The 16,654-nt window shown below is 29.1% G+C and overlaps 1 protein-coding gene across 3 annotated transcripts; it reads right to left on the bottom strand.

The window, feature by feature from the left end:
- On the bottom strand, positions 9,201–15,192 carry LOC18609317 (GRIP and coiled-coil domain-containing protein 2). Of its 3 annotated transcripts, XM_018114636.1 has the most exons (16): positions 14,960–15,190; positions 14,831–14,875; positions 14,637–14,735; positions 14,440–14,550; positions 13,997–14,171; positions 13,818–13,874; positions 13,187–13,323; positions 13,019–13,078; positions 12,854–12,931; positions 12,254–12,327; positions 11,697–11,773; positions 10,424–10,503; positions 10,244–10,324; positions 9,959–10,034; positions 9,850–9,867; positions 9,201–9,330 (listed from the first exon to the last, which is right to left on the bottom strand). In XM_018114636.1, exons 1-15 carry the CDS (start codon positions 15,035–15,037, stop codon positions 9,854–9,856), a joined length of 1,242 nt encoding a protein of 413 aa, XP_017970125.1. In that variant the 5' UTR covers positions 15,038–15,190; the 3' UTR covers positions 9,201–9,330; positions 9,850–9,853. The 3 variants fall into 3 exon arrangements, with proteins under 3 accessions (XP_017970125.1, XP_017970124.1, XP_017970126.1); XM_018114635.1 differs by lacking the exon at positions 9,201–9,330 and having other exon boundaries at positions 9,594–9,867; positions 14,960–15,188; XM_018114637.1 differs by lacking the exons at positions 9,201–9,330; positions 9,850–9,867 and having other exon boundaries at positions 10,244–10,302; positions 14,960–15,192.

Raw genomic sequence — 16,654 nt, forward strand, 5'->3', positions numbered from 1 at the left:
ATAGAGAGAAGAAAGAAAGGCGAAAAGTGAGGAGAGAAAAATAAGAAAAGGAAGTCCATCTCCCCTAAGCCGTACGGTGTCGTTTGGTGCTCCAGAGGGTGCTGTGCAGAGCCAAATGGCGCGTTTAGTGCCAGTTGTGGTTAGCCCAATTGTCTTGAACTAATTTAGTGTGATCAGGTAAGGAAAACTTCACTCCTTTGCCTAATTGATTCATAATGATTTAATTGCTTAGGTTATTATGGTTTGATTTGTTTGGATTTAATCTATAAAATTCAATTTAAGCTTCATATGATTAATCTGAAAATATTTTAATATAGTGCCCTAGAAATTTCTGAAGAATGTCTTTTAGGATTAGGATTGGCTTACTTTAACATAAGGTTCTAAAATCTTTTAGATACTATTTTTAGGACAAAGAAGATAATACACATAGAGAGATATAAATCTATATATAAAAATACAATATAAAAATAAAAATATATACATATAGCTAATAAAAAATTTAAATGTAGGAGAATGTTTAGTAAGGGTGAATGAAGTAAATATGCAAAACAAAAAATAGATTGCTAAATGAAATATATATAAATGAATGAAATAAATAGTAAGTTAAAGAGTTACGTATAGAATAAGTAAGTGAAATTGGAAATTATTAGGCTATTAGTGAGGTATTCTTAAATAAAATATATAAAAGAGCATGGGAAATATTTATGTACATTAAAATATATATATATAGTGAATAGAGATAGATGAATAAATGTAAATAAATATAAATAAATATATTATGTTAAGTATCAAAATAATTATAATAAAATAGATATGGGAATCAATCTAAAAAATAATAATTAACTCTTCAATAAAAAAAGATAATGAATAATAAAATAAATACAAAATACTATAATATTAACTATAAGTATAACAGGCCGATGATGGGATAATCGATCGAGATGCGAGAAGTCGCAATCCCGAGTTTATGTTCCCTAGGCTCGGGATCCGAATCAAGGCTCCACCAGTATGATGGGAGGGCCTCGATTTCAAGATTCCGAAATCCTTAGTAAATAAAGAGCATGATTATACAAAAAATTACTTGATAAAATTACTTGATAAAAATAAATAATAAGTAATAAATAATAATAAAGTAATAACAATTCAAACATATGATAAATAATTAATTTACGGAAATATAATATACATGACATTAAATAAATAAATAAATAAATAAATAATAAAAATAACTAATCTAAAATTAAGTATTGAGTATTAAGTGGCATAAACTAAAAAATGTGAAGATAAAGATAAAAAAATAATAAAATAATAATAGTATACATATGAAGTAAGATCTTAGGCATTAGGTTTGAATAAAAGATTGCTTATGAAAATGTGTAAATAATAAAAATATAAAAAAATATATAAAATAAAAAATAGTATAATAAAAATATATAATTTTTGCTTACTAAAATAATATAGAATTATAAGCAATTTGTCTAAGTATAAATGGAAAACATAAGAACTTAGAACAAAAAAATGTAAAGATAAAGATAAAAAAAATAGTAATAATAAGAAATAAGAATAGGAAATATGATAATAAAATATATAATAAAATAAAAAATATTGATGATAATAAAAAATAAATAATTGTATTAGCATAGCATATACATATCGCATCATACATATCATTGCATATTAATATTTTTGTTTTCGAGTTTAAGCCCCGATGATGGGATCTTTCGGGGATCCTGCGAAGGCGGGTATTTCTCGAAAAGTTCCTTAGGTGAAAAGATGTCCTCGGGTCTCACCAGTATGATGGGAGGGCTCGAGAACCATCTTTAATAAAAGGCTTTTGCCCGAGTTGGATTCATTATGCACAAAAATATTATTTTAAAAAGAAAACGTACGATGACCCCGATGACGGGAATTTTTCGTCAAATTTGCGAAGGCGAATTTCTCGGATAAATCCCTAGGTGAGAGAATATCCCGAGTCCCACCAGTATGATGGGCGGATTCGAAAAATATCCTCAATAAAAGGTTGTTTGTTCGGCATTTTTATCTCACGCCACGCATTTCATCTCGCCACCCATTTGCATTCCATTTTAGGTTAAATAGGAGATATAAAGATAAAAAAATAATAATAATTAAGAAAATCTAGTGAGATTAAAAATTAAAGCCCAATAGGATAATCTAAAAATGGTACCGTTCATAGAACGGGCGTCTGAGGGATGCTAATCCTTCCCCGGGCGTAACCGTACTCCCGAACCTAGATCCAGGAAATTGTAGACCAGTTTAAGGTTCTTTTCGGTGGGCTTAAAATTAATTTAAGTTTTCATCGATTAGAATCGAGTCAATAGGTGGCCAATCGCACCTAGTAAAAAAGATTGGTGGCGACTCCTAGTTTAATTTTTTTATTGAGTTTTCACATTCACGTCTAGCGGTCGGATTCCCGGACCCGCACGTTACGACAATTGGAATGGAATTAAACATATACTTCGATATCTTCGAGGAACAATGGATATAGGCTTATATTATTCAAATGCATTAAAATAAGATTTAATTGGTTATGCAGATGCAGGATATTTATCAGATCCACATAAAGCTCGATCCCAGACAGGTTACTTATTCACATATGGAGCTACGACTATTTCATGGCATTTTGTAAAACAAACTATAGTTGCTATTTCTTTTAACCATGCAGAAATTTTAGCAATTCATGAGGCAAGTCGTGAATGTATCTGGTTAAGATCTGTAACTCAACATATTCGAGAAATGTGTGGTTTGACAACCAAGAAAGAAATTCCAATAACATTATACGAGGATAATACTGCTTGCATAGCACAATTAAAGGAATGATACATTAAAGGCGATTGAACAAAACATATTTCACCAAAATTCTTTTTCACTCATGACCTCCAAGAAAAGAGTGATATTAATGTTCAACAAATTCATTCAAGTGACAATCTAGTAGATTTGTTTACTAAAGCCCTTCCTACTGCAATATTCGAAAAGTTGGTATAAAAGATTGGGATGTGCCGTTTTAAATATATTAAATAATGCAGTTGTTAGGGGGAGTAAAATACGCACTGTAATCTTTTCCTTCATCAAGGTTGTTCCCACTGGGTTTTTTTTTATAAGGTTTTTAATGAGGTAGTATTTTATAAGCGTATTCTTGAAAAGAATTATATACTTTTTTTCCTTCACTCGAATTTTTTTCCCATGAGGTTTTTTCCTTGTAAGGTTTTAACAAGGCATATTCTTAATACAATGGATATTCAAGGGGGAGTGTTATGAATATTTTTGTGAATATTCATTTATTCTATCTATATCTAGATTTGATGTAAATTAGATTGGATTAGGATTTAATCCATTTAATCTCTAAGTGTTATCTTCATCTTGTAAATTCTATCAAGATAAAGGGATTATTTGCTTATAAATAGGCCCCATCAGTTTATTTGTAAACACACACTTCAATAAGATCTTTTTTCTCCCCATAAATAATTTTTTTCTTTCTAAATACTTTCTTTTATATTTCTCTTATAGTTGTTCTTTCAGATTTATTTCGTAACATATATATATGTCCCAAAAGAAACCATTTTTCTATCTATTGTAAATGGAGTGGAATTTACAATTACAAATCTTTATTTGTAACTCTTATAAAAAAAAATCAAATTCATGTGTATATAAATAAAATATAGATGACTGTTATGGATTCACGCTTTTGAATCAAAAAACATGCCTATTAAGTACAAGAAAGCTTTCATTTATAACTTCAAAACTCATTTTATCTCTTATTAATATAAGATTGGTGACAATTTACCTTACTTTTTCTGTTGTACTAGTTATTTTGTCTTTATCCATAAAAGAAAGGGACTCACTCTTATCTAAGTCTATATCAATTTTGATATATTTCACCTCACATCAATAAAGAATTAAAAATTATCATTTATCACAAATTCATATTTATGATTCAAAAGATAAAATAACAACAAATTTTCAAATAAATATAAAAAAATCATCCCTTACATAAGCATTACTTACAAACAAAAGATGGAAAAGATGCAGTACTAGTATAAAGATCAGATGAATCAAAGTGTTGGTCGGTATATACATATAAATCTGTGGACAGGAAAAAAAAATAGGTGTAGCCAATGGGTGGGCAACTGTGGGGCGCATGAATATATAATGAATTGGCAACGGGACCGGTTTGAAGACGACTATTTATATTGTATGACCGAATCAGCGAAAGGTTCCCTCAAGAAAATGTCCATCCAAATCAGAGGATGGCAACAGCTTGGGCAATTAAAACTATGGTTCAAGGGCATGCATGGCACTAGGAATTTGGTTGCACGCACCACACGCCCTTATGTTTTGCCATATTAATTTCAATCACAATCTTTCCGTTGCCCCAACTCTACAGCTAATCATTTTGTACAACACAAGTAAATACGACACAATACACACTAAAATTTAAAGTGGATTTGAGTTTAAAATAATTGTATATTAATCATGTCTAACATGTTCAAATACATATAAATTTTATATTTTAAAAATGTCAATTCCATTTAACCCATTAACATGTTTAGTTTATTATGTTATCCTATACTTATATAACATTTTACCCATTTATTGTTTATTTAATTAATCATATTTAACGTCTCTGCTCGTTATTTGTTTATAACATCAGTATCAATTATTCAACGATTTATTTGAAGACTTTTCACATGATTGATGGATATTGTTGTTTTATTTTAGTTTTTTTTAATTATTTATTTTAAATTTGAAAAATGGCTTTCTATTTTATTAGTATGTATTTTAATTTAATTGTTTTTAAAATTTTAATCATGTTAATCATTTATATGGGTTATAAGCTGTGTTATGCCATAACAAATTTAATCTGATTTATTTAATAAACATGTTAAGAGTGCTGTATCATGTTATACATTTAATAAACATATCTATGTATATACTAAGATTATGATATGTTTAATTAGTTGTATCATGTTCATGCTTATACATATAATTGTTAATATATTATATATACATGATAGATTAAGACACGCGAACATAATTGACAAATTTACCCAACTCTATACAATTATGTGACAAAACAATTCTTCCACCTATCTCTTTAATTTTCTTTTCCAAATTTGAGTCTAATTTTTTTACCATAATCTCAATGTTAACAAAATTAGTTTTATAATTTGTTGAAAATCGATTTAACAACAATTAATAACAATGTTAAGATTTTATCTTCTACTTAGATGAAAGAAGACATGACATTTTGATGATGACTAACCATTAATAACAATGTTAAGATTTTATCTTTTACTTAGATGATAGAAGACATGACATTTTGATGATGACTAACATATTGATGTGTATTAACTTTTAACCATGCGATATATATCAATTTCAAAAATATCATATATTATCTTAATAAAATAACACTAATACTTTTAACATTATAAAAATTAATTTTTAATCAAAAAAATATATTTTTTACTAATACGAATCATGTGGTTAAAAAATTTAAATTAGCATGTTACATTATCAACAAAAATACTACACTACCAAATTTAGTTGTAAAAGTTTAAAATCATTCTCAATTGTCTGCAAATCATTTTTTTTTATTAAAATAAAGAGATTAATTTCATAAACATTATTAGTAAAAATACTAAAACCATGAAATTGACATAGTTAAAAGATCCAATTTTAAATTTGGACCTTTATTTTTATATTAACACTTAAAAAGGAAAATTAAAAAAAAATCAAACGTTATGAATAGATGTTAAAGGTTAAAAATCTCCTTTATAGTAATTAATATGGGGAATCACGTCATGAGCAGATGCCCATGCCCACACGAATTTTGTTTTGAAAGCTTTGACGAAAGCAACCATTATTACTTGCGCTCGCTCTGCACTAAAACCTTAAGGCGGGCTTTCTTAAATGTGAGTAAAATAATTAAGCAAAGCATCTGGGTATTCTGAGTCCATCCGAGGTGTGTTCGGTGGATGCAGCCTCCCGCTTTCCTTTTTTCTTATGTTCCTTCCTAGAACGCTACCATTACTACATCGTAATCTTATAAGACATAAAATACTCTTAAATTTTAACTATTTGGATCTGAGTTTCGATTAAAATTTAATTTTTTATATTTTACTTAAATTTGATTAAAAATCAACACTTATTATTCGCACCTAACTATTAATACTTGTAAAAAGTACAAACTCAAACTCTTGTCCGGAATTAAAAATAAATTTAGAATCAACTTTTTATATATATATTCTTGATGAAATTTAATTCATAGATTAAAGTTAACTCATAAAAAATAAATTAAAATTTAAAATCATATACAATTAATGAATTTTAATAAGTATTATATTAATTATAAATAATTTATTAAAAAATATATTAAATTAAAACTTAATATTAAAAATTATTATTTATAATTTGGTTTTGGTAGTATCTTATGACTACTACTTAAATCCTACTTTATCCTTTGATGGATAGTAGTTTTACTATCCAAATCCTACTTAAACTCAATTATAGAATACTCTAATTTTACTTGATTGTATCGGGTAATGCAAAGTACCATATTATAAAGTATTCATTGTCATCCCTATTTACTACAAATTCTTTGGAGATGCATCGTTTAGCTTTATCTACCACGTTTTGCTACAACCGTTATTAACTTCTCTAGGGAATTAAATCTTTTTTTTCAAATCATGTTTGGTATTTTGAGGTTAAATAAGTGATTCATAAACCTACTCTTAACTTATTATGTGATTAATGTTAAGTGAATTAAGAAATCTTTTATCACACCTAAACCATTATTAACACAGATATTAACATAATAATAGAAATTACTTTGGCTTTATCGATTACAAAAATATATCGGCGTCACGCACTTTTTTGTTATTGTCCTTTATTGTGACAATTGAAGCATTATTCAAATTACTCATAATGATTTGTGTTATGAGTATATCAAATATATTGAGATTGATTATCATTTTATGCTTCATCATGCTACCAGGGGGCTCTCCATCTGACTTTTTGTGTCCTTTTCAGAACAAATCGTTGATATTTTTACCGAGACACATCTTTTTGAACAACTTCAAAACTTGATTTTCAAATTCAAGCTAGTATCGTCGTGACCACTTTGAATCTGAAGGAGAGTGTTAATATAATAATAACAATTATACAAATTATAAATTAAATTAGTATAAATCTATTATATTATATGACAATATTATTAACTTGATTCTCTCTTAAATTAATAAAAATCCGTTAGATATACCCCTCGTTCACTTTTTAACAATTCAAAATTTAGAATACAAGATTTAGCAAAAGACAAAGAGATGCTAACTAATGTTTTTATAACTCTTCAATAGTAGTATATTTTTCCGAATGCAAAGGCTTGGTAAGGTCATGTAAAAAAAGGAAAAATTGGTCGTCGCTGTAGCTGAACAGAAGAACTTAAATTTAATATTTGGTTTATTAAAATTGATATTTATTTGTTAGATAAGTATAAATTTGAAGGGAAAATTAGTATTGAGCTCTTTCAAATAATAAAAGATATAAACGTACAAATTATATTTATTAGAGGTAAATTCGTGCATTGCACATGGTCGGTCCGGCTTATACCCCACAGAATGCAACTCACTCACTAAACACATCACAACTCCCCTCCTCTAAAGTCCACATGACAATTTGAGAATCCTGTTAAACGTCTTGTTCAAAATTTTCAAACCCTTGCTCCGTTAAGACTTCCTTTTATATACAGTACAGAAATTAAGGCAATAAAAAATATGGAGAGAGAGAGAGAGGGAGGTTGGTGTTGCTGAGATTGGAGGGAGTATTTATGCGTAGACAAGACTTTTGTTAATAGTTCAGAAGCCTCTGGGCACACAAATTCCAATTAATTGACTTTGATAATTTATATTTGAGTGATGCACCGTTTCGTGTCGGTGTTGAATTTTTTATTAAAAATAATTTAAAATTACATAATATTATAATAAAAAAAAAAAATTAATTAATAAAAATTAAAAATTAAAGAGACATAATTTGAAATTTAAAAATACTAATAATAATAATAATAAAATAAATAATAATAATAGTAANGATAATTTAAAAAAATTTTTAAATATTTTCTCTTCTCTTATTAACAAAATTTTTTATTTAAATAATTTTTTTTGAAAACATTTGATTTTTTAGATCTTAATATATGCTAATGTTGATATAATCATATTTTGGTAATTACATGATTCTAATAGTGAAATCAAATTTATATTGAGAAAATATAATATTTTAAAAGTAATTCTTGATAAGCTACATAATTGATACAATAAAATTATTAATATAAAATGAATATTTTTTGAAAGTCAAAATAAAATGAATGTTAATTATACTTATTAAACTTTTTTAGTTTTAATGACGAAATTTTCTAAATGATGTTCAATTTTAATTAAAACTTTTTTATCTCATGCCTTTAAAATTATTTAAAATTAATCCACCTTGTAATTCCTATCATATCTCATTAAAAATTAAAAATTTATTTCACGTCAAACTTAGATGAAATCTACAAATATCCACAAAAAAATTTTATTTCTTAATACATGAAAACATTGTTAGTTTCAATTATCTATTAACCAAAACACCGTCACTCAATGTAAGAAAAACCTTTCCTGAAATTAAAGAGAAAAAAATCTCCTGTTAATAATTCTAATGCAATCGACCCTACAAAAATCAACTTAAATTTTTTTTAATTAATTATTTTAAATTAATCACATGTTAATAGAAACATGACCAAGTGTGAAACCCCTTTGGGGCTTCCTTTTGCTTATGTTATAGATATTTGTTTATGGGTTCTCAAATCTGAACCAACTTTGCGGCGTTTACTTTACGAATTTTCCTGTGTCCAAAAGGGTGAGATGACGGAGCAGAATATGGGAAGAATTGAAGGCACATTTCGTAGGGACCATTTAATGAGGTCAACAACCGTGCCGTTGAGGTGAAGCTACATCCGCAATAGGCCCAAAACTAATGGCCAACGGGAACAAGGTGCAACTCCAATGTGTGCGTTGCCCCATGAACAGCTTTTCCAATATATTTCGTCCTTGTTTTTCTCTCTTGAGATCGGCAACACAAGCAAGTATATTGATATTCTAACATGGAAATAAATGTTCTATAAAATCAAAGAACAAAAAATGAGTTAAAAATGAGTTACCCAGCAGCTCCTTGTTGTGCCGCCAAATGGATTTGCTCCATGTCCACTTTGCATCGGAATTCTTGACTTCTTTTTCATATTCTTAGGACAATGACAGCCATTTTTGAACCGGCCTTTGATTCCTGCATCACATATTGACTAGGCTATATACTAGTTTTTGATGGTTTACCTAATTAGCTTTGGCTTATTGGATTGACTTGTATACCAATCGCTTTATATGTGGATCAAAAATGGAGGGCCAAATACGACTTCCTGGCTAACAGAAACCACACAAACCTATGCTAATATGAGCTTGAAATAATCATATGACCAACTTACTAAAATTTTCTTTCCCCTCAATTTCCTTTTCACTCCCCCGGCATTTGCCCATTCCGTCACACCAAAATTCCAAAATGGGCTTACTTCATTATTGTCCTTAGCAATTTACATCTCAACAGCATTGATATCATGGCATTCACAAAAGTGGGAAGAAATATGTACAATCATGGTGTAAATATCGAGATCGGCAGAATATGTACAATCATGGCATTTGCAAAAGTAGAAAGAAATATCATCACAATTCAAACTTCAACAAACAAAAGTTCCCAATCACTACACATAATTCAAGTTAGGCTTTGCAGCAATCACGGTGCGCTCCTTACGTAATCATGCTTCTGCATCTGAATTCAAACAGAAATACCTAGGCATGAGAATAATGTTCAAAATGGCCACCATCCAGAAATGACAAATAATGCTAAACTAGATTTTGACCTGGATCTTTGGATGTTTCTGCCTGGGTAGTTGAGCACTCTAAATCAAGTTGGTGTACTGATATTGTGCAGTTGTCCTATACGTATAAATAAAAAAAAATTAATAGAAAAAAATCCCAAATGCACAGGCATGAGGTGTTATGGAAATTTTCAACTCTTTGATATTCCTAAGGATATGGAATGAAATTCCTTAAGCAAACTTATCATATACATTAAAAAAAAATAAAAGGAAAACTCCTTTATTAATCAAACGACTAGTTGGCTCTAAGATATTTGTATCACATACCTTTCTTTCATTTACAGAGATACTCACAACATTGGCACGTGGTTGCGATTCAGAGCAAGCTGACAGTGGAGAACAGGCAGACTGAACACATCATTGCAAAAAGAATCATGTTTCTTGCTTTAACGACTGCCAATATTTTGAATGTTTATTTTTGTTAATATTTAGAACAAAATAACTTGCCTCTGAAACACAAGAATTGGAAGCATTGTTTGCTTGCCAGTGGTTGCCAGTTGAATTATAACCCCGAGATAGCTGAAAAGCTAAATTACAAATCCCAAAAAGAAAAGGGTTGCTTCAACAATTAATGAAATCATGCTTGCCACCCATACAAGGGGATAAAAGTAATGCAGATATGGGGTAACAAAATTTTCTCATTCTCAGATAGATTAACAATGACAATTGTTTTTGCTACAGAACGGAACTAAAAATATAGGTCACTGCATTACATGTAATTGATGCAACCACACAGCGATTAAAAACCTATGAAAGAATGAAGCAAAGAAACATAGCAAGCTTGTAGAACATCACATGTAGTAGACCTGACAATTCGTGTTTTCGTATCTTAAACGTGCCAGACATGATTAGATACGAAACATATTAAAATTAAACATGAATACAACACGAATAATATTTGTATTTTAAATTTAAAATACGTACACATATATATTTAATAATAATATAATACAATACAACATGATTAATAAATTTGTTAAACGTGTCAATATACGCACGATTAATAATATGATTAACACAATTAAATATAATTTTATTATTTAAATTTAAAATCAGTAATTACAAAAATAATTACAAAAAAAAAATAATAATAACATCAAATATAACAAAACAAAAATTCAAAATTAAAGTTTGAACAGGACATAATTATATTATTATCTTTATAAATTTAAAAAAATTATTAAAATAATTATTTAAAATTATTTAAATAATTATTTAAAATTATTTAAATAATTATTTAAAATTATTTAAATAAGACTAAAATAATCTTTGACAATTAATTTTTAACGTGTCACGTATACATGTTTAAACATGATATACGATTAAACACGATGACACGATTAATTAAACGTGTTCAAATATATTACTCGTGTCTGATACGTTAAAATACGAAAATTTTTATATCTTAAATACAGACACGATTAAACACGAAACACATTAAGGTTAAACCCAAACTTATTTAATTCTGTATCTTCTCGTGTCGTGTTAACATATCGTAACTAAAATTGCCAAGTCTAACCTGTAGTAACTCTTTCCCTACTTTGTGACTAGCAAGCATAAGTTGACCTCTCCATATATGTTAAATTCTCTTTCAGAGATGCACTCTCCACGGATACAAGACGGATGAAATATCTCCCGACATAATCAGTCCTTTTATGACGAAGTCTTACAGCATTTATGTTGGAGGGATGAAAAAGTCAAATGGGTGACAGATCAATACCTCTATTCTCTGCAGCATCCATGCTGCAAGACTTATGAGGAGATTGTTCAGCACTGTCTCTAATTGTATCTCGAATCCTGGTGGGCCAATTACAATACAAATAACTAAGAACAAGGTAGCAAAGAAAAAGAAAATTGATTGCTAATATCATTTTTTTTTTCCCACTCCACTATGGATGTCATTTTGCCTTTACAGTCTATCTTGAACAAACAGTAAAAACTCAACAACAAATGGGAAGCATAAAACTGGCATGCATATACATGCACATGCATACATGTAGGTTGTAGAGTGCAGACATGTAAAGAATTGTCTAGACCTATCAGGAGCCATATCACATAAAATGTGCATAAAATACTTTTCTAGTTCATTGAAAAGCTTGATCAGAATGACCTGACAATCCAGTGCATACAAATTTTGAGATAAATGTACATGTAAATTATGAAACATTTTTTTCTGTAATAAATTTGTCTTCTATCAGAACACATACTAATATATTTAAATTTGGAGAGGTACGCTCAATTTCAGGAAAGATGTTCACTTTATGTAATTCATTATACCGGTTATCTTCCTTTGGTGTAACCATTTTACACTCTTCTTGAGTTTCTAGCATCGAGGAGAAGACCCTTCTATCCTGCCACATAAATCAATAACGTCTCAGATAGAAAACACAAATGGGTGGCAGATCAAGCTATTTTGAAAGTTTAATCTTTTGCTTCTTTTTCCTTTCTTTCTAAGGAGAAACAAAAGTACTTGAACAGAGACTCACAAGGAAAAAGTTGTCAGATGAGTAAAGAAGCTCAAATTGGTCAAGTTGCTGATTAAACTATTCAATTTATTGGTTCACTGGAAGAATCCCAGAACCAAGTCTCAAAGACTATAAGTTTAAAATGTTCAGTTGGATATTAACACGAAGAGAAGTTTACAAGCCACCATCAATATATAAAAGGCTCCTTCTTCCCATGGCATGAGGTTATTACACTAAAGGCAAATGTTTTTAGACAAATCTAAACATTTCATTAGTAAGGTATTTCTCTATATTTCACAGGACTAGCTATGACGTTAGATAGCTTATTAAACAGTTAAGACTTAAGAATAAAGTCCATTTCTTGTTTCAGCTTTGGGAACGATATGCTAAAAGTCAAATTAAGTCTTCTTACCTCTTCATTCATATTTGCAACAGCATTCTGAATCTTCTGTAATATATTTGCTAAACTTGTCACCTCAAAATGCAATGCCTGATTATAAAAGCATCTGGAGAAGTTTAGAACAAATTCACATAGAGAAGGATGTTAAATGAACAATTCACAGCATAAAATTGATACCTCTTTTTGAGCTATGAGATTCTGTATGACTGTGTCGTTTGCTGATATGGTTTTCTGAAGGTAAGGTTGTCTAAGGAAACACAATGATGAGAAATTTCTTTAGTTGAAATCGCAAGTTAATTCTTCCGAAACAAAAAAAAAATATATCTTCAAGACTTGTGTGGATATCTCTTCAATTTGAGCTCGGCTGCAGTCACTAATTTTTGCTACTTCTAACTGCGCTTCTAGCTCTGAAATAATTTTATTCTTTCTTTGAAACTCATATTCATCATTTTGCAGTCTCTTTTCTAAGTCATGGATCTTTTCTGCAAAAATTAAAAGTAAATCCAGTTCAAATAGACAATGAAGAAGGTAATGATTCTTGTTGATTGCATAATTTGGCTTTTGTGTTGCATCAGGAATGATTGGATTTTGAACAAATATAATTTGAGAGTACTAAAGCACCCAAGTTATTAATAATATATATAATGCAACCTCCTCCCCATTTCCCTGGAAGGGATAAAAAATTAGTACAGATCAATTCATGACTCACATAGGTCTCCAAGCCAAGAAAGACTTGGGCATGATTCCATCTATTTTCCCAAGGTGTAAGTGTTGGAAATAGGTAATGTGTCCAACACAGACACATCCTATCTTCTCAAGTTTTTCCTACATACTCCCAAACCCATGTCTACTTAATAGTGTTGGATATGTGCTCGACATGGGTACTTTAGAAAATATGAAGAGTCAGAGAAACATAGGTTTTCATACTCCAAAGTGATGGGCTGAATAAAGCAGGTAAACAAGAGCTCGAAATTACCAACAAATGCTTTTCCAAATGCAGAGACCTGATCCATTTTTCTCCTTAATCCAGACACTAAATACAGCCAACAGTGTTAGAAGCATACAAGTACTGCAACCTCAGAATAACGATTGAGCATGTCATTGTACAAGATGAGGGTAGTTATGAAAAAGGAAATAGATTAAACAGTTACATGCCTATTTCCTCTTTTTCACTCACAGTTCTTTGCACATTATCCACAACTTGCTTGACAGAGAATGCCTCCTTTTCTATTGAATCAAATAGTGATAAATGAGAGTTTATTTTCTCAGACAGGACAGTAAGTTTTCTATCTCTAGCTTCAATTGACTGTTTCATTTCACAAGTAGATTCCTGCACATAAAAATTAGGCTGATGAATAATATATAAGTTGAATACATTTTCTTGACATGATTAAGTCTTCAAAACAATATAACTATCTCATACAAAACTTAAGCTCAAAAATAGCAATAACGAACACTATGAGCTAAACTCTGAAATGATATAAACAAAAAACGATTAAGGCATTGCAGAGTATCGATTCTTTGTGCTTGGGCATAAATTTGGTCATTGCAATATCAATTTACTTCACAAAAATTATAACGAATTAACAAACACGGACCTGGTAAGCATTAACAAAACTATCTCTGGACTGAAGTAGGCTCTGGATGGTCCCTTGCAACTCTTTTTGCTTGTTTTCAAGCAAAGCGTTGTCGTTGTGAAGGTAACTCACCTGCAGCAACAGCATCTATTTCAACCTCTAACAAAGAAGCATTTTCACGAGCATCTAGAAGAAGGCGCGAAACGAACTTCGCAAACCTTTCTTTCAAGTTTTTGATGTGATTCATTAGATGAAGCTAATTCGGCTTGCAATTCCTGTATCCTTCTACTGTATTCCTCCTCGGTTTGCTTTTGTTTCTGCGTCCAAACGCCAGGTATCAGTTTTCCAGGCAAAGAAAATTTTTATTTAAAAAAAAAAAAAGAAAACAAGAAATTGTACAATGAAATCTAACCTGGATTAAGAGATGGATTTGCTCGGTAGCGCAACGTTCTCTCTCCTATTAAAAAAAATTAAGAACATGAGCGAGAGAGAGAGAACTGCAATGGCGATGGAAAACTGGAAGAAAAAAACAAGGCGTTACTCTGAGATCGCGAGATTCTGTGACGAGAGCTCGAAGCTGGAGCTTGAATTTGGACAACTTGAGCAATTCCATTTCCATTTCTAACTTTTCATTAACTGGTATCACCTTTATTCTTCAAGCAAAAACAAATTGGCCTTTTTCTTTTTCCCATGACTTTCCCGCCATCGAAAAAAGTTTATTACACTAATTTGAATCGAACAAGTTTTAAATTATATGATTCAGGATTTGGTCGCTAAAATTATTCCCATAATAATAATGGTACAATCTAGTTTTGGACTTGGCCTTGAAAAATGATAACAACGACGAGACAGCGTGGCCCGCACCTCAAAATCTTTGTCTATCTACGACCTACTATGTTTAAGCAGGCTCAAATCCACCTACAAAAGAAATCGCTTATATTATTGGTAAATTGTTTTGAATTTATTTAAAACATATTAGGTATAATAAATTTTTATTTTTTTATTACATTTAATTTAATTTTTATATTTTATTTTGAGTCAAATAAGTTTTTATAACTAATGATTAATTAATTATTATCAATTAAAATGTTATTTATTAATTTATATCACATAATTTTAATGTGACACATTAATATGTCATAATAATGATAATGTGACATAATGATATGTTTATATGATATTTTCACCATCCACGTTAACCACGTCAACACTATGTCAGCGCTATATGATATAAAATTACAAGTGACTTTTTAATTAATGATAATTAGTCAAATATTATTCATAAGGACTTATTTAACTTAAAATAAATACATATGAACTTGATTAAATGCAATAAAAGAATAAAGACAGAAGCGGCCCCATAAGTTCAAAGGCTAAAGTGAAATATTCAAATGAGGCTTTTTTTTTATTGAAATTAAAAAAAATTATTAAAATTTTATTCTTCTAACTTTTTGAGATGCAAAATTTTTAATTAAACTTTTATAATCAAGTTCTTCTAATATAATATAAACTCTAAATTAAAGTAAAAAAATCTGTAAAGATTAGAACAATAATACCTAATTGTTGAATGCTTATTGTAAACCGCAAATGAGGCTTACGACTTTATGAAGATAATAAAAGAATAGACTTCTTGTGTATTTTTTGGAGAAAAATTAAAGTTAAAGGAAGAAATAGTAAATGAGAAAAGAAGAATTTAAAAGTAGATATTATACATTGAAAAAAATAATTAGTTTTATATATAGGAAAAAATAACTGTTGGAAATCATTAAATGAGTAGATTGGAAATAAGAGAAATAAGTGAGAAAAAAATTGTTGTTGGAGATTAAATACATATGATCGTTAGTTGTTTGGAAATAAAAAAATATAGTTGAGAATTAATAGCATTATAGAAATAAAGAAGTGATAGAAAATTGAAATTTATTAGACACATAATTATAAAAGTGAGAGAACAAATAAATTTATTAATTAAAATTTTACTTTTATATATATATTTTTAATTTTTATATATTTTTAATATAATTAATTATATTATAATTATTATAAAATTATAAATCCTTTTTAAATTTGGGGCCTCCCCAAATTGGGGGCGTAAAGCTCTTACTTGGGTGGCTTCACTCAAGGGGCGGCTCTGAATAAAAATTTATTTGAATTTTTAAAATAGTTTAAGAGATTTTTGCAAACATTATGTCATTTTTTTTTCTCAGTCAAAGTGTGTAATTTTATTAAGCACTGTTGG

This window comes from Theobroma cacao, chromosome 2 (assembly GCF_000208745.1).
Source record: "Theobroma cacao cultivar B97-61/B2 chromosome 2, Criollo_cocoa_genome_V2, whole genome shotgun sequence".
Lineage (NCBI taxonomy): Eukaryota > Viridiplantae > Streptophyta > Magnoliopsida > Malvales > Malvaceae > Theobroma > Theobroma cacao.

What these genes read in the sequence shown, in the direction of transcription:
- LOC18609317 (XM_018114636.1), bottom strand. Translation starts at nt 15,037, where the DNA reads ATGGAAATGGAATTGCTCAAGTTGTCCAAATTCAAGCTCCAGCTTCGA. An exon ending in AAATCCATCTCTTAATCCAG is followed by an intron (nt 14,736 to 14,830) that starts GTTAGATTTCAT and finishes GTTTGGACGCAG; the next exon opens with AAACAAAAGCAAACCGAGGA. An exon ending in GTTTTGTTAATGCTTACCAG is followed by an intron (nt 14,172 to 14,439) that starts GTCCGTGTTTGT and finishes TTTTATGTGCAG; the next exon opens with GAATCTACTTGTGAAATGAA.